Source organism: Epargyreus clarus, unplaced genomic scaffold (assembly GCF_041222505.1).
Source record: "Epargyreus clarus isolate Ecla_fem2 unplaced genomic scaffold, WU_Ecla_fem_2.2 ptg000002l, whole genome shotgun sequence".
Classification (NCBI taxonomy): domain Eukaryota; kingdom Metazoa; phylum Arthropoda; class Insecta; order Lepidoptera; family Hesperiidae; genus Epargyreus; species Epargyreus clarus.
The window spans coordinates 598637-620263 of NW_027332210.1; the positions used below are offsets into that span (position 1 = coordinate 598637).

Below are 21627 nucleotides of genomic sequence, written 5' to 3' on the forward strand. Positions count from 1 at the left end.
TTGTTGTATTTTAGATTGTCATTGTTGTAAATTATTTTGAAGTAGAAGGTTTCAGAGTAAAAAGTAACATATTTTACTCCTGTGAAGTCTCCTACTTTTGTTTGAATGTAACATCAAAATTAGTTCAGCCCTTTACATTATGTATAGACAGAAACAATAATAAAAAAAATGTTTTACAAAATGTCTTACAAACATTATTCTGAAATCACAGACTGACACTAATTTTATTTATGTAATTATGTATTATGCCTTGTTTATTATTGTTTAATATTTTTTTATTTTTTTTTTATTGAAATATTAAATTATCATTATTATTACTATGAAGAAACGTGTAAAATATAATTTAAATTACAATTTCGATGTTCGAGATTCATTAATTCAATCATTATTTTGATAATAATCCAAGTTTTTTTTATAATTAATAATTAGATCTTTAAATACTGCAAATGAATTTAATTAAAAAAAAAAAATCCTTCATAACAATGAAGTAATCGTGAATAGATTTTCTGTGAAAAAAATGAGAAATTTTATTATTAATTTATTTAACATTTACAACATAATACTTTAACATTCATTTAGTTAAATTTCCTTTTTTTATGAAACCTTATTATCCAGCAACATCATGCAATAAATGTAAATTCAACATTTATTGAATAATGTTGAATATTTTTTGAATAGCCTAGCACTACTAGTGTAAATTATTCGTGAATAGTTTTAGTTTCTTATTTATTGGTGTAAATCGCAAGTGAATAGTTTTGATTTATTACTTATTACGTTATTATTTTTTAATTGTAATATATAAATTATTTCAATAAAGATTTAAATCCAAAATAGACATTTCTCATTTTTCATTCATTGTCCATAAATGAGGAATATACAAAATGCGCTATTTTAGGTTCAAATCTTTGTGGAAACAAATTATAAATACTAACTTGAGTTCTAATCAAACGTCTAGGAGTTTATACATGATACCATCATCGAAGGTTGCTGCGATGGTGTAGTTCTTCGATTGCAGGAATTGTGTCGTTTGGTTCCTGGCTTCGGGGTCCGATGAACGGAATTCGATTACCTGTAAGTAAAATAATAATTTCATTTTTGTGGTGCAATGGTTATCATGATATTGATTTGGCGCGTAGAGGACTCTGTTAGGAAGTTCACGTTCACGTGTGTTGTGTCGTAGAGTCCGCGCCAAACTGCTAGTCCGTTCTGAATATAGAAATGAATCGCGTCGCAACAGCAAATTGTAGATTTGCGGGACGAAGACAACGCGGGATCCCCTGGCACCTAGCCTGCGTTAGTGTGCCCTTATTGTTGCTACGGAGTATATGCTTGTAGTTGTGTTCAACCGCATTGGCTATCTGACTACACCTGCGTGCAACAACTTAAGAGCGGACTAGAAGTTTGCCGCGGACAATATCTCATATGATACGACATCGTGCTGTATCCTATAAGATATAAGGCCATGCGTTCCCTAATGATTGTGTCGCAGGTCGTATGCCGCATCATGTGTCGTGTCGTGACGTATGGAGCGCGGCCGCTAGCAGCGCCGTGTGCTGTACACAGTTTGAAGGTGATAGAAGTATTTGTGGTACGACGACCGCCACACCTATTTCTGTCTCATAACAGCAGTGGTAACCGCTACTGTGTTCTGGTTGGAAGAGGCGTTCCAGCTTAGTCTTCAGGGGTAGCGTCGCATCTGTCGCAGGACCTCAGGTAGGAATTGTATCTGGGGCTGATTACAGATGTCAATGGGCGGCAGTAGCTCACTATCAGGGGGACTGCATGGTCTGCTACTCCTATATAACGCCAGTACCTGCAATCGCACACGGTGGTAGGGCAGGTGTGCGAGCGCGGCGGGCACGGCGGCTCCGGCCAGCGCGGCGTAGTGCGCCTGCGTCGCGCGCCCGGCTAGCAGCACCGTGTACAGCGGGAGACACAACACGCGAGAACTGAACAGGGCGGCACCCTCCGCTTCCTGGTACGTCACCTGGAACGAACAGTCACAATGAAAGAAAAAAAAGAAGAAAGAAAAATTTATTCAGGCAAATTGGAACACACAGTACTTTGGCAAAGGGAGATTTCCCGCCGGGCTAGGTGATCATGCCCGGGGAGCGGCCGTGCTCCGACTGTCTCATTTCGGAGCTTGTATATATGCCAGATATTTAGAAAACTTCGATAGCGTGATTCAGAATACTCGTGGTGCCATCTCTTGACGAGTAGCGGGAGGTCGCCACAGTACAATTGCAAATAGACAAAATCGTCATAGTCGTAGAACAGTAGTGTTAACACACACACACACAAACACAGTCGTAGAACAGTAGTAGTAGTGTGTAATAACAGTAGTGTTAGGCGCTGCTGTGTTCCGGTTTAAAGGGTGTAGTAAGGAAGACTTTTCCGAGGCGTTCCAGCTTAGTCCTCAGGGGTAGCGGCGCATCTGTGGCCGACCTTAGGTAGGAATATCTAATCCTATCTGGGGTTGATTACAGATATCCATGGGCGGCAGTAGCCACTTACCATCAGGTGGACTGCATGCTTGTCTGCTACTCCTATATTATAAAAAAAAGTCGGATTTAACAAATACCAAACTTTACAGGGCACCCATTTCAAGTCATTCACAAACGTCATTTTACCATAAGCGGATTTCAAATCCGTCGTTATACCGACTGATAAATTTGTAAACTAAAATACATAGATTGTTTTCCATAATACAGTAATAATATTTAGACAATATGTTATCCAAATATGATAAAAAGTGAATTTCGCATTTTTGTCCAAAGTCTTTGTTCTACGACTATGACGAAATAAATAAACAAACTGCACGGTTATAAAACAGCTGAATAGAAACATGAACAGGCTACTATTGATGCTGCAACGTGACATCTCTCCCTGAGTGTGACATCTGTCTCTTTCCACTAATCGAGAAGGCCTGGAGCGTATTTCCTTAAAATACACTAAATCGAATTACCCAAGTTACAAGGTTATCAAGGTTTCGACCGTGGAAAGGTTTGTGGCTATGTTAGTGCCTCGTATGTACGAACGCGCGGACAATTGGCCACATGCCCATCTGAGAGAATTAGCACCCCTCCAGGCTCGACCCCCTCACGGTCGCCTACTTCCTTGAGAACTCGAAGAACAGGTGCCCTCCGATCATCTAGAGAACTGAAAGTATGCACACCCAGCCTAACACAAGTCACATGGAAAACCAAATGCTTAACCGCTGCCTCACGGCAGTTCACAATACCGGTGGGCAGTGTACCCACTGAGGAGATTGCCCAAGTAAGGAGGGATTCTTCCTAGCCCGTATACTCTGCGCTATGCAGCGAAATCACGCCGCGACATAGAACGACCACTTTCGTTCATTACAGGTTAATATTCAAATCACATGAAAGCAATATTGAGTTATGCTTTCACCAAAATAGCCATATTATAAAGACACTAGCTGACCCGGAAAACGTCGCGTTGCCATATTGATAAAAAAATGTTAAGGGTGAACAACCCTTATCATTAAGGGGTATGAAAAATAGATAGTAGCCGATTCTCAGACCTACTGAATATGCATATAAAATTTGGTGAAAATCGGTAATTAAAATAGATTATTATTTAATATTTGAAACTGCAATGGTAGCGAAGTCTGTCGAATCCAATGTGAAACATTCCAAAATCAACAACTACTTATGAATTATAAAATTAATTAAAAAAACCTTTTGCCATGGACTAAATTGTGAATCTAAACCATTCTCAAGTCCCCTTGAACACACACAACAAATTTCATCAAAATCAGTCCAGTCATTTAGGAGGAGTTCAGTGACATACACATGCACATAAGAAATATACAGGGTGAATTTTTAAAACGGGCCTTCAGGGCCCAATCCGAAACTATGAGGATTAGCGAAAAATGCTGAAAGGAGTTACGAGGCCGATTTTGATAAAAACTAAAACTGCATCATTAGTTTTTTAAAATATTTTTTTCCTTAGCCGGGAATCGAACGAGTTCATTTTGAAAAAAATGACACCTCTATATTATTCCACTATCTGATAGTGTCGCTTATAAGGATAAAATTCTGGGAAGTAATGTTATGTGACAAATTAAAGGAAAAGGAAAATTTTGAAGAAAATACGTATTTTTCCATACATTGGCATACTAATCCTTAAGGATTATACATAACAAATGATTTATGTATAATACTTTAGAAACAGACATAAGTCATACCATTGAAGAATTTGTTGGTTAATCAACTAATGATTCGATGTTATGACTATGACATACGGCTTAGTATGAGAAAGTAATAGTTTGGCAAATAAGTTACCGCCGTTTTTAGGATTTATTTTATAATGAAAATAGATAACTGATTAAATAGTAAATTCTTATTGTTTGTTGTTTACAACTTCGTTTCAACGTTAAATATGATTTTCTATGTCTCTTTTTTTTAGTAATCACTCGGATTTGACTCTAAAAAGTAATTCTCGCAAATTGTCAACTTTACATCTGTATTAAACGAAACTCCGCCCATAGCAAGTAAATCTATTTTAATGGTCCTAAAAAATAACCTTAGCTAAGTCGGACATAAAAATATAAATTATTGGGAAACAAAACATCCATTTCGAATGATTAGAAACATTAAGCCAAAAAAAAATGTTAATACACGAAATGTTTAAATTGATGAATGGCGGGAACTTAACTGCCAAATTAATATGAAAAAATATTTATTTTCTTAAAATTGAGGCTTTTCCTTTAGTTTGTCATTTATCATTACTTTCCAGATTTTGATCCTTATAAGCAACACTATCAGATAGTGGAATAATATAGAGTTTGCATTTTTTTTCAAAATGAACTCGTTCGATTCCCGGCTAGGGAAAAAGTTATTTTAAAAAAGTAATGATGCAGTTTTAGTTTTTATCAAAATCGGCCTCGTAACTCCTTTTAGCATTTTTCGCTAATCCTTATAGTTTCGGATTTGGCCCTGAAGGCCCGTTTTAAAAATTCACCCTGTATATATACAGATACTACATGAAATCTTACCTCCCGAGGATGATCAGTAGGGCTCAAACAAGCATGCAGTGCACTGGCCGCACCCCTCAAAGCCAGGAAGTCCCTCGGGGCAGCCCTCACGGCCACGCCCTGCCAGCCGCGCACCGTCTCCAAGTACGCCATGGTGGGGTCCCTACCACCCTTTGGCAGGAACTCCACAAAGGTGCCATTGTACTGTGGGAGAAGTGTATAATATTGGACATTTATTCCCCATACCGGATAGAATATGCCCCCATAACAGTTTTCTTTACATTATTTGCTTATTCACAGTTTTATACCTTTGTGTTTGCATATTTGTTAATTGTGTATGTTTCATGACAGAATGGTATGGTGACCAAAGCACAGGCAAATCCATAGTCGATATAACCAATAAAAAAAGTATATTTCACAACCCACAAGACAGTCTTAATCTTATGAGTCTGACAGATTGAGATCTTCTCTCTAGCAGAAGTCTTACACTTTTGTAATCCAATAGAGTGGACGCTAGCTTACTTACATATCAGATGACCTAATCTCAGGAATAGCAACACATCTCTGATCAATTTCAAGTATAACCCCTGTACTATATGGTGCTGGTTATTAAACAATTTGTAAGTTTTGTAAGCAACATCATATGGGTCTATGAGTCCATCAGTGGCAATGAACCACTTTAAAATTGTAAGTCTAAGCTTTCTTCTGATCTAGCTGTTAGTGTTCTTGTCAGTCTGTATTTTTGTGGACTCAATACCAATTCGGTATTGCGACATGGGTAAAGAAAACTGCCATTGTCATTAGAAAAACTACACTCAACAAAACACCAAATCTTATTGTGACATGAGTGAATAAGTGTCATTGTCATTAGAAACAGCTTACCAACTCTCCAAACAAGCTATCAAGCACGCCAACCCGCTCAGTGTACACCGGGACTGGTGGGGGGCCCTTAGGAGCCCGCGGCGCCAGGTGGAGCTGCCTCACGTACGCCACGAGTGGTGGAGAGTCTTGTGGAATGCGCGCCAACTCGTAGTCCCGGGACATGTTCAGTCTGAACTGTTGGGCGCCTAATGCTAAAACAATAAGGAATGAAGATGTTTGTGTATTAGAAATATATGAATAATGAATTCAGATGTGTGTACATCAGAAAAATTAGTTTTCTTTTGTATTCAAGATGCTTAAGTCTGCATTGAATGTAATAAAATAATTATTATAATGTAATAAGTACATGTAATAAAATCCAGATATGACAAATTTTCAGCACAAAACTTTTTTACAAAAAATATGACCGACTTCTATGTCACTACAAAGTAAAAAATAATTCAAATAAATGTTGGTTTAGTTCATATTTCTGAAGTCGGCGCTCAATATATTTCGTTGGATAACGATGTAAACAGCGTGTCTAATATGAGCGCCGACTTCAGAAATATGTACTAAACCAACATTTATTTGAATTATTTTTTACTTTGTAGTGACATAGAAGTCGGTTGTATTTTTTGTTAAAAATTTTTTTTCACCCTTTTTAGTGATGACATAATAACATTTATATTAATACAATATAAAATTGTATAAACGTGATCATGAATTAAGGTAAGGTCTGAATTTACATTGATTGGAACCGCCCGCTCGCAGGGCGCTGCCGCGCCCTGTTTTGTCTCCGAGTCACATTATCAGACCCTTAAATAGTCAATCATGAACTGGCTTCGCAATTTCATTAGGACCTACACCAAATATCTTCAAACACAACTCAATTATTCCCATTAGTTGATGAGTTACATATTTTGTCTCCGAGCCACATTATCAGACCCTTAAATAGTCAAAGATAAACTGGTTTTGCAATTTCATTAGAACCTACACCAAATATCTTCAAACAAAACTCAATTATACCCATCGGTTGAGGAGTTAACATATTTTGTCTCCAGAACCCACTCTGATCCTCATCATATTTAAATGGGACCAACTTGTAGCAATTGTCCACACACGAAATTAAAGGCATTAAAATAGGTTCATAAACGGCGAAGTTATGGCTGTTATATTTACATGGGTGGAGGAGTTCCCCTCTTTTTCTCCAGAACCAATCGATGTATCCTAACCATATTTAAATGGGACCAACTTACAGCTCGTCCCTACACAATAAAAAAAGAATTATTAAAATCGGTTCACTAACGGCGGAGTAATTGGTGTACATACATAAAAAAAAAAAAAAAGATACCGGCCTAATTGATAATCACCTCCTTTTTGAAGTTGGTTAGAAATGCGTAAAAAATTGACATGACAATTTTATTAGTCTGAATATTGCAAACAATTAGTAATATTTTCCACTGTTCTAATCTTAAGGCAAAATCTTACACCAGTTTCTGCTATGTAATAGCAGTTTTAAGCGCTGTGTTCTGGCATGAAGGAGTGTGGTAAGATAAACATTTTCATGGGGATTTCGAAGTTCTCTGAGATGGCAACACAGCTGTGGATGACTTCAGATACAGATTGTCAGGTAGGGCTTTATTCCTATTGTTGATTATAAATGACAAAGCATGGCAGTAATTACTTAGCATCCATTGCACTTCAAGGTCATTATCTATTCAAATCTTATAAAATACCACTACTAATATATTGACTTACCAACAGTATCCATATATATCAACAGCATGGTCATAACGGTAACGAAAGTGAGCAGAAACAATACAGCTGGTAGCAGCCTCCGGTAAAGCTCGTTCGGTGGGGTTTTCGTGAGCGACGGTATCGTGAACCTCGGTGAGGGAGTGACCACTGGGACCGGTATGGGTACTGGGGCAGTCATTGGTTTGTCCGGTGTGGGGGTTGAGGGTTTTGGTGGCACATCCTTTGATTTGTCTGCCTCTGATGTATCCGGTAGTGGATTTTCTTGGATTTTCTGTGGAAAAACCAAGTTTGTATAGTGGAGAAACATGGATAAAGACTGAATCATGTGTTGTCAAACATATGACTACTAGAGAGACAGTTTTGTTCAGCCTTACTTGTAATGTAGCTTTGGCATTGTGAAAAAAGTAAAACTACAATGTTTATTCATTTTGTTATTATAAGTTACTAATTTGTCTATTAGTTTAAGGCCCCATTTCATTATGTATCATTGTAGCACTCAAACAGTATGTTTCTATGGCATTTTTTTAACTTAGACTTGAACTTTAGCTTTAGATAGATTGCAATCTGTGATGAAGGAGCACCCAAATTGTACAATGTCTTTGATCTTGTTAAAGTTAAAAGTTTATTTTTCATCAATTTTATCGTAAATTATTACTTCACTAACTTCCCAAATATAGTTTGCCTTTTGATTACATACATATACCATGCATTTACCCTAAAACCATTTTAGTTATTTTATATACCACAGAACAATACAGGTCTGTGACAATAACACAAAGTGATATAAAAATAATTGTACAATGAAGTGCTTAAATAACCGAAAAATTTAATAAGTGTACCAAATTAGGAACCTTCCTTTCAAAAAAACAACACATTATTCAAAAAATTGAATACACAATGAAAATATTTAACCTAAAACACAAACAATACTTTAGAATTACGCAATTATTTAAAGAATTAAATAATGCCATACCATATTTTATAAGATACGAATAAACACTAACAATTTCTCGAAAATAAGCCAAAATGAAACCCCACGATAACAACAAGACAGGTGTTAGGCAAGTTTTTTTTTCTAACACTTTTATGGCCCACGCAATCTTCTTTCCACGAACTGAGAAGGTCGGTTACCTTACTGCCAAAATTAGTAAAAGCTTTAAATACTTACATTTTCAATCATATTGTTTAATTTCAATTTACAAAACAAATTAAACACTGAAACACTAAAATTAAATTCCTTTGTAAACACTGTTTATTTTTTGTTTATACTTTCATTTGTAATTGATATTATTTTTTTTCACTCAATTATTTCGCCCTTAGGATAATGCGACAGTATAAAATTACCAGTATAGTTAAAAGTTTTTAATTACGCTAAAAGTTTAACAAAACAATACAGGGAAGAACTATCATTACTTCGACATCGACAGATTGAGCGTCAAGAGCGAGCGAGCATGACTCAGTGTCTGTGTTACCAGATATCGTCTCGAAAATTTAACCATTATTAGGGAAAAACCATAATATAACATTCAGTTTTTATGAATAAAATCCCATTTGATAGTCTCATCGTAATATTATAATATAAAAGTTACTAAATATTTCTTTGACTATAGGCTATCCAAGCTATGTAAACTTTAATCAAACTACAAATAATAAAAAAATATCCGATTCCCTGTCGCAGGCCATTTTCGAAAAGATCAATTTGTAAGTAAATGCCATTTGTAGAGTTCATAAGTTTATTTGTATTTATATTTTAACTTTCTATTGGTTTAGTTGTTTATCGTTGAATAAAAAAAACATACAATGTAGGGTGGTCACATAAAGGTTTTATAATTTAAAAAAAAACATATTACTTTAGGAAAGGTCTTTATTGTCAAAGTTATTACATAAAAGTAACAGCAATTTAATGACGAAAACTGTAATGTATTTTTACAAAATCGAATTACATAAAAAAGACGTAAGTATATACAATGCAGGTATTGTAAAAAGCGATGTCATATACTTCGAATACATACAATAAGGTAGGAGATCAATATTTGTGCAATGTTTTTAAATCTACACTAAAATGGGTAAGGGTTGGGTTTCGGATAAATTATTTACATTGAAATTGACAAATGCGTTTGAGGTATCAGGCACATTTTTTTCTATACGTATCACTATTTAAAATTTCGTTCCACCACAACTTAGTCAGTCATTCGGTGATTAAAATTATAATAAGATAAAGATTGTAGACATTAGAAAAAGCTATGTAAACTGAAATGATATAAGTAAATTAATAAACAAAACAATTATTTGCAGAAAACTACTAATCATTAATTTTACAAAATATCAAGCATCGAAAGTCCATTCTAATAAAATAATATTGAAGAACACTAACAAAATTAACAAGGTTACAAAATAAATAATAAATTAAAAAGTATAACTCATGTATTAAATATAATATATTTTAGATACCCTATTACAAAAATTAAACTGCTGTACCACTTTTTTAGCTTTGTGTTATTTTTTAAGATTAATGATACACTTAGTGTGAATGACACTGTCTTTTAACAATATTAAACATAGTTTAATAAGTAATCCGCAATTAAATTTAGATGTCTATATCACAAAATCTTAAAATAAAACGTGAAATAAAAATGTCTAGTTTCGTATTAACATATTATCACTTGTTTATATTATTTATGCTACTTTAAAATATAATACATAAGATTTTTTCGTGAACATAATTAAGATCTTTTTCGCAAGTATTTTGAGTTATATTACCTACTAAATAAAATTGAAACTTTTTTTTGTATATATTTCGTGTAGGAAGACGAGAACATATTAGGTACCTACTATTTACTATCTATTGCTGGTTTTGATTCGTACTGTAGTTATACTGTTAGACAGGTTTTTAATACTATATTATTATTGCATATCATAAAATAATTATCATACGAACTTTATGTATTTTATTAATCAAAATATAAAAAAATCAAATAAACATACATATCTTCGACATAATAATTGCACAATGTAACAGTTATTAATTTTCTAAAATTTCATAATATATAACTACGAATAAAAATCTTAAAATTAACAAAACTTTGTGCAATAACATCTACAACTACAAAGTGTTAAATGATTTCAAATTACACGCTAAGTTTTAAAATCCTATCATTACGATATTATCAGTTAAATTTTCCAGAAATCAATGTCCTAAATATTACATTATGTATTGTATATTATTATAATATAAATTTTCAAACATGCATAATGGTAAGATTATATTTATTGTCAAACATTAACATCCAATACGATATTTTCGATAAAAAGCGATTAAATCTTTAAGGCATTACATTGCAATAAACAGTATTATTTGCTCGAGAGAACAATTTGTGATAATTTAATTGATTTCGAAATACGATTAAATTACTTCTTCTTAGGTACTGTGCGCTAAATGTGTGTGCGTTGCACAATATTACAATACATATAAGAATTATTTCTATGCTTATAACATTACACATCACTAACAGGATGACTTTAAATGTAGATATAACAATATATAAGATATTTTTATAATGATTATAATATGGATGGTGCAGGACTTCAAATAAAAACTAAGTTCAATCTGAACAGTAATGTTTTCACTGAATACGTCAAATAATATGTTGGAGTAGAGATCGAAAAAAGGTTTGGAGGAATTCCTCTAAGGTGAAAATTATTTTTAATATTCAATGAACATTTCATTGAATATTTCTTAGAGAATGTTATTACGAATTTCACGGATATTATACATAATATCCATATACTCGTAACACTGAGTGAAAGTATATTGAGCTTCTCTTAAAACAGAATTTTAAATTTCAATATACAAAGCGTTTCGAAATATATATTTTTAATTTCAATTACAATGTTACTTGAAAAATTATTGTCAAGAGTATGATTATATTATAGAAAATGATGGTATAAACAGGAAATATTGTAGCTTATGTAACTTATGACATATAAGCATAGATCAATATTAGGAATAATCAACTTTACATACAGTACAATTGTCAATATTTCAAGCATATTACGAATATTAAATCGTAGACTTCATGTTATATACAATGTCCTTATAAAATATAAATATAATATAGTTTTAATTGAAATAATTTTCAATAGACATATTTATTGTCATAGCTTATTTCTGCTGACCTTACGTCTAACAATTATTTCACCAAAATGTAAAGGTACCAAAAAGTTTATATTAATAGTATTATTTATTGTCCAACATTACTATGTCCATCATTCATTAAATTATCTAAGCATTATTATAAATGTTAAGCTTATTAATATTAATATTCTTTTTAACAATGTCATAAAAATAAAAAGTAATCATGAGCAACTACAATAAAACATTAGTTTTTATACAGTATAAAATATTTTTTAAATCCAAAATACTGTTATGTAAATAAGTATTGTTCATAATGAAAGTTCACACTTCGCGAAGAATTTATAATGATAGAATTCTACTACCAATTAAATAAGTTGAATACGTAACACGTAAATCAAATAGTTGCATTTTACTCTTTTCATTAATGAAGTATTTTTATTTCAACAAGAAAATAGGTGAAAATAGACTATCGACGATCTAGAAGACAATCTTTTTCATTCACCTTATGTACGATTATATGTGCGCTTCTCCATTATGGAGTTAGGCGAAGAATACAATAATGTACACATTGATGTATTAATATTCTTATATAATATACAAAAAATATTTAACTATGAGTCATTATTGTCAAGCACATGGCAAGAACGAGCAAGTAGGCAAATTAGCAAACTTGGTTATTATTGAAAGATTAAACTTATTTATTAAAATTTGATATAAATTGACATTTAATTCACACAACTATTATTGAGAATTTTGTACGTGTATAATAGCATAAATATTTAAAAGTTAATATATTTACATTAAACTTCATAACCCTTACAAAATGTCACATATTTTCAAAGAAGTAATTTCAAATCTAAAGATTAAATTTAATTTAAATATGCCAACCATTATTGTCTATTTTTCCGTCGTGGCATCAATTTAAGCGCCATTTCAACTTTAAATATTTCACTATTTATGTATAGATTTATATTAAAGTATTTTTAGACTTATAGATAATAATTGTAATTCCTAAGTAGAATCTACAGACTTGAGTACAAAGTAATTTGTATAGTCAAAGTCGCATATACGCTTCTTGTGATATGAAATTGATAATATTCATTGACATAATTTACCCAATACAATTCCTGTACAAAATTTAAGCGAGCTCTGATGTTCCATTATTGTTCAATTCATTCATGTTCCATCCAAAGTATGATTCCATCGACTGTTTTTGAGAATTGAAGATTTTTAGTATTTATCAAGTATCTAAAATTGCATGTCATCTCCAAGATTTTTAGAATTATTGTTCGCATGTATATTGCATAAAGTTTTTTAGTTGTTTGAAATAAACTCTTCTATATTTGTTTTCATTTGAATACTAACATGTAGCGATTCTTACTCAAAAATATCTGTTAAAATATTTCCAAACGCCTACAAATACAACATATACATATTTTATTGTCAAATACATTTCAATAGGCGACATTATTTTTAATTTAATTTCATAAATATTGTATCGCTATTGCATTTTTTCTATATAAATTCCAACAAATCCGAAAGTTTAAAAAATATTACAATTATATCAATGTATATGGTTTTTAAATATAATACTATAAATATATAACTTGTATATTTTAGACTATGAGTGTGGCAACATTATAAAGACAGTTTATTTATTGTCTACCTTTGAATATTAACTACAAAAAGTATAGATACCTTACTATTGAAAAATATTTTCGTTGGAAATTCCAATTTCATCACAATTATTTTAGTAATATTTATTGTCGCTACTTTCGCATTAATAAGTTTTTTATCCTTTTGAATAAGTACATTATAAAGGTAAATATTATTCTCATTCAGATCAAAATCCGAACATTATTATTAAACATTTGAGCCCTCAGTTTGAGCCACGATCTTGCATTATATATTTTATGTATTATTTTAATATAATAACAACAAAGAAACAACGTGGCAAATAGCTTATTGTCACTTGCAACACCTGTTAGGTACTTTCGCCCTTCGAGGACATTTTTTGTAAGTTTCACTTAATTTTACCGTTATTTTTGAAGTATGTACTTCATAATTCATATTTTATTAACGTACTTGAAAGCTCAGAAGGAAAGTATCATCGTTATTAACTTACGAGCATGACTAATCATCAAATCAAGTACGTTTTGTTACGCTTTATAGCCATTTTGAAGTACCACACGTATATAATTTCAAAATATCATCGTAAAATTAGATTAAGTTTAAATTTGTATAATGATAATATAAAATCCAAAAGTGTAAATATAGATATACATTTTTGCCACATTTTATTGTCTGTATATATTTGTTATTGTCGATTAAACTATAATTATTATACTTAATTAAAACCTTTTGTATGTATAGTTATTTTGTATACAATTTTTCTGGGTATATTGCGTAACTGTACAATATTTCGTTACAATATCTGGTATTACATTGAAGTACATATGTAAAATGTTTCACATTCGAAAACTCCTGTACATATTTAATTATTGTCCTGGTTTTCCTTTTGCTTCAAACTTACCTCAGAGCTCGCTATGTGTATCCGAACTTATCTTGCCATGTTGAGTGCTGTCAAAATGACAAGTGGCGCTAAAGGTGTTAATGGCGGGAAAATTATTGACTTTGCCGAGTTGGTGATAGCGCCCTGGTCTCCTGGAATGGGGACTGGCGTGCCAGGGTCTACCACGTGGATCTTCCATCCTAAGTTATTGTGTGTGTAGCACTGAAAATATAAGGTTTTCATTATTGGCTTTGTGACTTTTAGCAACGATTTCAAACTTAAGCTTTAATAATTTGCTTTTAAAGTTTAAAGACAATGATCAATTGAGTTTGACAGTCTTACACGTTTTAGGGTTTTCAAAGTAAGAAAACTTATAAACGTTTTTAAAAAGAAAAACATACATAAGTAGTTGCATATTTGGCATTATTTTTTATAATATTCCACAAGCCACAAGAAACAAGCCTGGAACAGCGGCCATCACACAAGTAAACGTATAAGACAGATACGTAAGTATAAATTACAACAAGTATTGAAATTTATTTTAATAGTAACCGTATCATAGCATAATTTAATAAAATACTATTAAACTATGTAGTGAAGGAGTGCATATTTCATTTAAGTTGTGTGAAGTTAAAGTTTACTAATCCGTAATTGGCCAAAATGGTATGGATTATAGCTTAAATTCCTCTCATCATGGAGCTAGTGATGGTTTTGTTAAGAGGGGAGGTTCTAAGGCAGTGGCGTAGAGTGGGTTTGCGTTGCCCTAAGTGAAATTTGAATCTGGTGTTCCTTATACTTTGATCTCCTTACAATTAGATCGGCTAAAAAGAAACATGAGTATTTATTCGCACTTTTTGAAAGACGTTACGGATGAAGAAAAGTTCTTGCACACCTGATAGTACACCAGGTCTGGTGTCTCATGCGCCACGGTCCAGTTGAGTACCGCGGGCTCGCCCACGTTGCACTCCAGTTGCAGCGTTTTCATGTAGTCTTCGAAGGTTTCTGAGCTGGCCGACTGATCTGTGGTCTTGTGGGTCCACTCGCAGTAGCGGCCCACTGGAGACAAAATTAGTTGGATTAGATAAGGTACAAATTATCACTTGCTAAAACGGTGAACGAAAACATCGTAAGGAAACCTGCACACCTGAGAGATTTATAAAAATAATCTCAAAGGTATGTGAAGTCCACCAATACGCACGGAGCCAGCGCGGTGGACTATGGCCTAATCCTTCTCATTCTGTTGCTGTTGTTGACTAAATATATCACTGATACCAGTATTTACATTCATAACAAAGATATTTTCTATGAAAATAGAAGCAAAAATAAGTAAGCAAAAGCATAAGCAAAAATTTTTTTGCCAGTTTGCCATATTTTTGTGTGGTCCTTCTTATTTGTCGGCCCCTAAAAGGTCATGAAAGGTAAATAAGTCATCAAATAAATCATTTTAGATTTTGGTCCTTAAGTCGTCCTATTTTTGGACTAAAAAAAATCGAAACATACCAGCAGTCGGATAGGGGTATCCCTCGTTGTCGTACGCGACTCCAGCAAACACACGCTGCTTTCTCTGATCTTCTTCTTTCTTTTGTCCGAAACCGCCTTCGGAGGAATCGCTTATGTAGAACGGATGGAACCTGGAAAAAGTACGGAAATTAATTTCTAAATATAATATCATCACATTATCCTTTCGGTAATTGTTAAATTTTGTCGAAGACTTTACGGGCAGATTGAAAATATCCTGTACCTACAGATTCGCAATAAATCCATTCTTCCCTTCATCAATACACATTGGAGTAAGTACTCATGAATACTCTTGGAGTAATTAAAATCCAAACTATAATTATTGGGTAAAAATGATGGTTGGTAAGAACCCACACTCAGGATTAGGAATTAAAACGATGTAGTGTGTGTAACACTCATAGTTATATAAGTTAGGTTAAGCTTAGTATTAGACAGTAATAATAAACACATCATTCGATCAAGACGCCTCTGAATACAACACGAGCCTTCCTACATTACAACGAGTTGTAAACTAAATAGTGACAAATATACTAAAAGGATTGTCCAAAAAATAATAAAGTTAAGATGTTCCAACTGATACGAGTAAAGAGACCTCGATATAAAAAATAATTTCTTACTTCGCTGGATTAGTACGATCATCTCCACCTTCTACTAGGAAGGTGTACGTTTGTCCTCTCTCCACATAGATTTCTGGAATCAGCTGATCGTTGATGTACCATGCGATGCCCCATGACGGGTGACCTTTAAAAACAAAGACATCTTTACATTCCCAAACGTTAAAAAACTCGTAACACATAGACAGATTACATGCATGTACTGCAAAATACAAGAGTCATGAAGTTAGTTACCGTATGGCAGGAATCCATTACTTATATCATTGTCTGCTTGAAAATAAAAATAAACGTTATGAGAATCAAAATTGGAATTCTAAATTTAGGTATCATAATATTCTTTTACAAAGTAATAGGTACATATTTTTAAATGAATACTAATAATCAAAAAATAAAAATTATTATTATGCTAAAGGCAGACATAATCGCGAAAGACCTATAAATCTGAACGATACATCAAATTTATTTTTAACGTTAATAACCTTTAAAAATATTATAAGCCTTTCCATAATTCTGAGGGCTTCTTGTCTTCAATGAGCGTACCTTATAAAGTCATCCAATATACTATCTGGTGATAATTTGGTCGACGAAGCATTCACAACATTATTTCGTGGAATTATTCAGCGAATAGTTTAAACATAATCTGAAGCCCTAGTACCCTCACCAGTGATAGGAGTATACCCTCGCCGTCCACCAGCCGGGCCTATCCTGGCCGTCATGGTGTTGGTACCGGCGATGACGCGCGGAGCCCATGGCGCTGTACCATCCGCTTCTAGTTCCGCTAGGCCCACGCATGTGTTGTCCATCTGTAGATGTAATTATGGTTGAATGATATCTTTAATGTCTTAAATATACTTTTTTTAATTATATACATTCTTGATATTGAGTCAGACATGTAGTCCATCATAATTGATTGATCATCTCTTTCCAACTAAACCAACTAATTAATAGTCAAAAAGTCTCCAAGTTCAAGTATAAAAGGGAATCTGTATTCAAAAGTAAGTAAAAGTAAGAAACTTTTCTAGTATTTATTAATTACAAAAATAAAATAGGTATTAATTGATAAATTGATATACCAGTAGATTGATGCGAGCGAGAGTTAAAAGAGATACTTCTAACTATACTTAACTTACACAAAGCATAATAAAAATTTAATTAGACCAACAGATACTCGTATTTTACATATTTCGGTATTCTTGTGTTGGTATTTACTGCAACGTTAAAATATTATACGAGTAACATATCTATGAACATAACAGATATAGTTTGATTCATAATTAGGTGTCCAAAATGTAAACGAAAGGTGTTGACCTATAAAGAAAATACGTGTCAAATGGTAGTTTCTAATTTTTGACAATATTAAATTAGTAAAACAATAATAAAATAATAATCTAAATAAATTAAGATCAATTCACATTTTCTAATATTTATATTACCTCAATTTCGTTCCATACTGTAATAATAATAAAAAAAACAAAGTTTATGGTAAAAAATTACACTGTGATAATGGTAACATAATCGGAACCCAAAACATTTGTTGAATGTATTATAGTTTACATAGCGCGTTTGTTAAATTGTGAATAATTGTAAAGTTTTTGTTTCTTATTAATTTTGACAGTGACATTTGTTTGTTTACATTTTGGACACCTAATTATGAATCAGACTATAGAATAATAGCACAAATTAAGGGCTCGAACACAAAACTGCGATGCGACGCGATGCGAATTCGCAACGCAGAAAATTGCGATGCGAATTGCTGCGATGCGATATCGTGCGGCGTAGCGTCTCTCAGGGTGACCAACAACAACAACCACTGTGCGATGCAAATCAATTCGCAAGTTCTTGCGATGCGTCGAGGGAGCTCGCAGATTTTTGCGATGCGACGTCGCATCGCAGTTTTGTGTACGAACCCTAAAGGACACGTGCTACAACTTTATTTATATATCTGAAATTCTGACTTTATTTATATATCTGAAATTCTGAAAAAAAAATTTACCAAAAAAGTAAACTTCGAGCTACGCGTTACCTGAGCACCAAAGTCAAGTTGGACGTCAGATCTGGTAGTGTCCATGAAGGAATGAGCGTTAGCTTCATATCTGGAGTTCAGCGGGCCGAAAGCTGCGATAACAGACTGAGACCTAGACGTCAATATCTCCTTATCCTTCTTAGGTTCTTTAGCAGCAAGTGGTCTCTTGTACGTGATCGTTGTTACTCCGTCTTTCTGTTGGCTGGAAACTGGTAATAGAAGGAAAGTGAAAGGCTTAGTATTCACAATGTACGTAATAGTTAACAGAATTTTACAATTTTTCTTTTATGCCAACGATGTCTCATTGTTATTTTGATTTGGTGAGTGTGGTTAGATACCTTCCTACATTTTAATAGCAATTAAAGCTATCATCCAGAATTTGAATCAGAGAAAAAGATTTTATTTATCGAAGTCTTTCGTCTTAAAATTTAAAGATCTCTTACTTCATTGATAAACGAAAAATATTTCATAAAGAAGCCAGTCTTCAAATTTTTCGAAGGTGATATTCTTACATGAGACTTTTCGTCTACAGACCATCTTTCAGTCTTGACAAATACAACTAGTTAGCTTAAAGCTTTATCTAGTTGTAACACAGTAAATGGTGAATGATAATGATAATGATGTGCTCAATGATGATAATAAAGATAAACATACCTAACACAGCATCATTGCTTCCCCCAAGCCGTTGGTCCGGGCACACCCCTCGTTCACCATCGCACTGGGCCAAGTGGGTAATAGTGTAATCTGATACAACCCCATGATTCAGTCTGAAAATGAAATTACATTAAATTACATTACGATATAACTTTCGGTCGGTTACAGAAGTCAAAATTGGTTTTGATATAAAATGACTACTAAAATTCAATTTTTATTTTATTACAATTAAAAATGAATAACTTGTAATAAAAAAGTATCTGGAGGCACGGCAGTGTCTCCGCCAAGCCGAGTCATATTTACACATACGTACGCAAAAGGCTAAATCCAAAATGGATATGTCTGTACCATCGAGAATAGAACCAGAATTTCTACGCATTGATCTGTAAATTTGAGTACGTATCATATTCATCAAGTTAACTTGATATCCTGATATCCCGAAGAGTTCCTTCAGAAATTAACTGCATTAGAACAATGTGACAAAGTATGCTTCTACCCTTCCTCTGTGGGAAGATGCCCAACAGTAGAATATATACAACTAACCTGTTATCCCAATAAGCGACGACAACGTCAGCTCCCAGCATAGCAGGTCTGCCTTCAGCGCCAGATATCCCGAAGGCCATATACTGTTCTTTGCGCAGTCGAGCTGCCAGAGTGATCTGGACATGGTCTCCCTAGAAAATAATAAGCTTAAATTAACATTCCATTGCTTGTAATAAATGTATTTCGGGGCTGTTATGAAAACGAAAAAGATTGAGTATTTTTCAACACCTATTTAAAGAATAGATATTAGGTTATCATTTAACATTTTGGCCGGGAATCGAACCCAGAAAGTTGACCACACGTCGATAAATACGTACGCTCGCCAAACCTCAGCAAATACAAATTCAAACATGTGGATAGCGCGTTTGACTTGAGTTTGTATACGCTTTCAAGCTTTAGTTTAGCTCTATGATTTCTTATACCAGTTTTCATTGCATGGTTGGGAAAAACGTATTACTTAGTAATTTTAGATAAAACCAAATTGTCTCTATATTTTACCTTTGCTTATCTCTCGCTACAAATAGCTTGAAAAATGAAAATAGTGGCTGAATATAAATATAACACAAAAAATGTACATGTAATTTGCTAGAAATAAATAATAGTAAGTGGATTAATTGGAGTACAAGAAAAGCATTTTTGAACTTATTAACTTCACAGATTTGGGTACAAAACAAATACAGGTCTGTGGTTAACTTGCTTTAATTTTGAAAATACTTACCTGTGATGCTGTAAACTAATAATTATGATTTCAATAAAAATCTGACATAAATTTAAAAAAGAAGTAACTGCCACGGAACACTTAAAAAGTGTACGAACATACACTTGGAGCAGAAAACTAAAATCATTAATTTGACCGTTTTCTGAACGGGTATCGAATCCAGAACCTCGTGCTTGTCAGACCAATTTGACTTTAAATACAGCGTAATATGGATTTTGATTCAACCTTCATTTGGTAGTTCAATTATGACGGCACCACCACCACATCTATTTCTGCAGTTTTAAGCGGTGCTGTGTTCTGGCTATTAATTATGACTTGCTAAACGGTGAAGGGAAACATCATGAGGAAACCTGCATACCTGAAAGATTTATATAACAAATCTTAAAGGTATGTGAAGTCTACCAATACGCACTTGGCCAGCGCGGTGGACTATGGCCTAATCCTTCTCATTATGAACGAAGACCCGTGCCCAGCAGTGGGACAGTAATGGGTTGTTGATGATGTGTTCTGGCTTAAAGGACCATACCCTACGCGTTCCAACTTAGACCTCAGGGATAGCAACGCATCTGTGTACCTGTAAGTTTAGGAGATGTAATCCTATCCGAGGTTGATTACAGATATGGATAGGCAATAGCTAAATGCCATTAGATGCATTACGTGCTCGTTTGTTACCTGAATATTATGTACAACGTACTTCAGGCCTACTCTATTGTAGAGAGCAGTGTCCACTGTCCAGCCGTGAGAAAGAAAGTGTGTTTTATGGATAAAAGAAGTTATACTTATGTATGTATGTATTTACCTGTATTTCCCATCGTACTTGGAGTCGCTTATCCAATATTTCCTTGCAGTTATTGGAAGAGCTATAAGGAGCTTGGGAAGTAGTTGAGCTTGTCTGAAATTATTGCAATTTTTGTTAAGATAATTTAATAAATTTTAGGGTTGAAACTTTATGATAATCTCTATGAATACTTACGAATACATAAAAGTCTTTTGTTAATTTTTTACAAATATTTTAATTAAATGACAAATGTGAAACTTAGCGTTCCAGCCTGAAGTCAAAGTTTCTAATCTACTAGGGCCGTTAACCAATATATCGAGAAGTATAACAAGTCATTGTAATATATAATATCGATCAGTGAAGAATGTGTTTAAACCGTAGATTAGTAAAGATACTTCGCCGCCTTGAAATTGAATGAAGCCACAAACGGCTTATTAGTAAGTTCTTTATTTGAATTCTTGACAAATGAAAACATTTTTAAAGAAAATTTATGAATAAATAACTAATACTGCGT

The 21627-nt window shown here is 33.3% G+C and overlaps 2 protein-coding genes across 3 annotated transcripts in view; both read right to left on the minus strand.

Annotated features, from left to right (window-relative positions):
* Positions 1-501: 501 nt before the first annotated feature.
* Positions 502-9062, minus strand: S (EGF receptor activation regulator Star). The gene is made up of 6 exons (XM_073077111.1): positions 8787-9062; positions 7619-7889; positions 5882-6072; positions 5021-5203; positions 1814-1987; positions 502-1069 (listed from the first exon to the last, which is right to left on the minus strand). The coding sequence occupies exons 1-6, from the start codon at positions 8796-8798 to the stop codon at positions 944-946; spliced, it is 957 nt and encodes a 318-aa protein (XP_072933212.1). The 5' UTR covers positions 8799-9062; the 3' UTR covers positions 502-943.
* Positions 9063-9464: 402 nt separating this feature from the next.
* The window catches only part of LOC140745335 (protein Skeletor, isoforms B/C), a 62842-nt gene continuing 50679 nt past the window's right edge, over positions 9465-21627 (minus strand). For both annotated transcript variants that reach the window (XM_073077125.1, XM_073077131.1), the window contains exons 7-15: positions 21135-21227; positions 19618-19748; positions 19075-19187; positions 18421-18629; positions 17059-17200; positions 16401-16524; positions 15766-15896; positions 15158-15321; positions 9465-14487 (exon numbers count right to left, since the gene is read on the minus strand). In XM_073077125.1, the coding sequence (XP_072933226.1) occupies positions 14314-14487; positions 15158-15321; positions 15766-15896; positions 16401-16524; positions 17059-17200; positions 18421-18629; positions 19075-19187; positions 19618-19748; positions 21135-21227 (1281 nt within the window). In that variant the 3' untranslated portion in view covers positions 9465-14313. The remainder of the gene's footprint in view (positions 14488-15157; positions 15322-15765; positions 15897-16400; positions 16525-17058; positions 17201-18420; positions 18630-19074; positions 19188-19617; positions 19749-21134; positions 21228-21627) is intronic.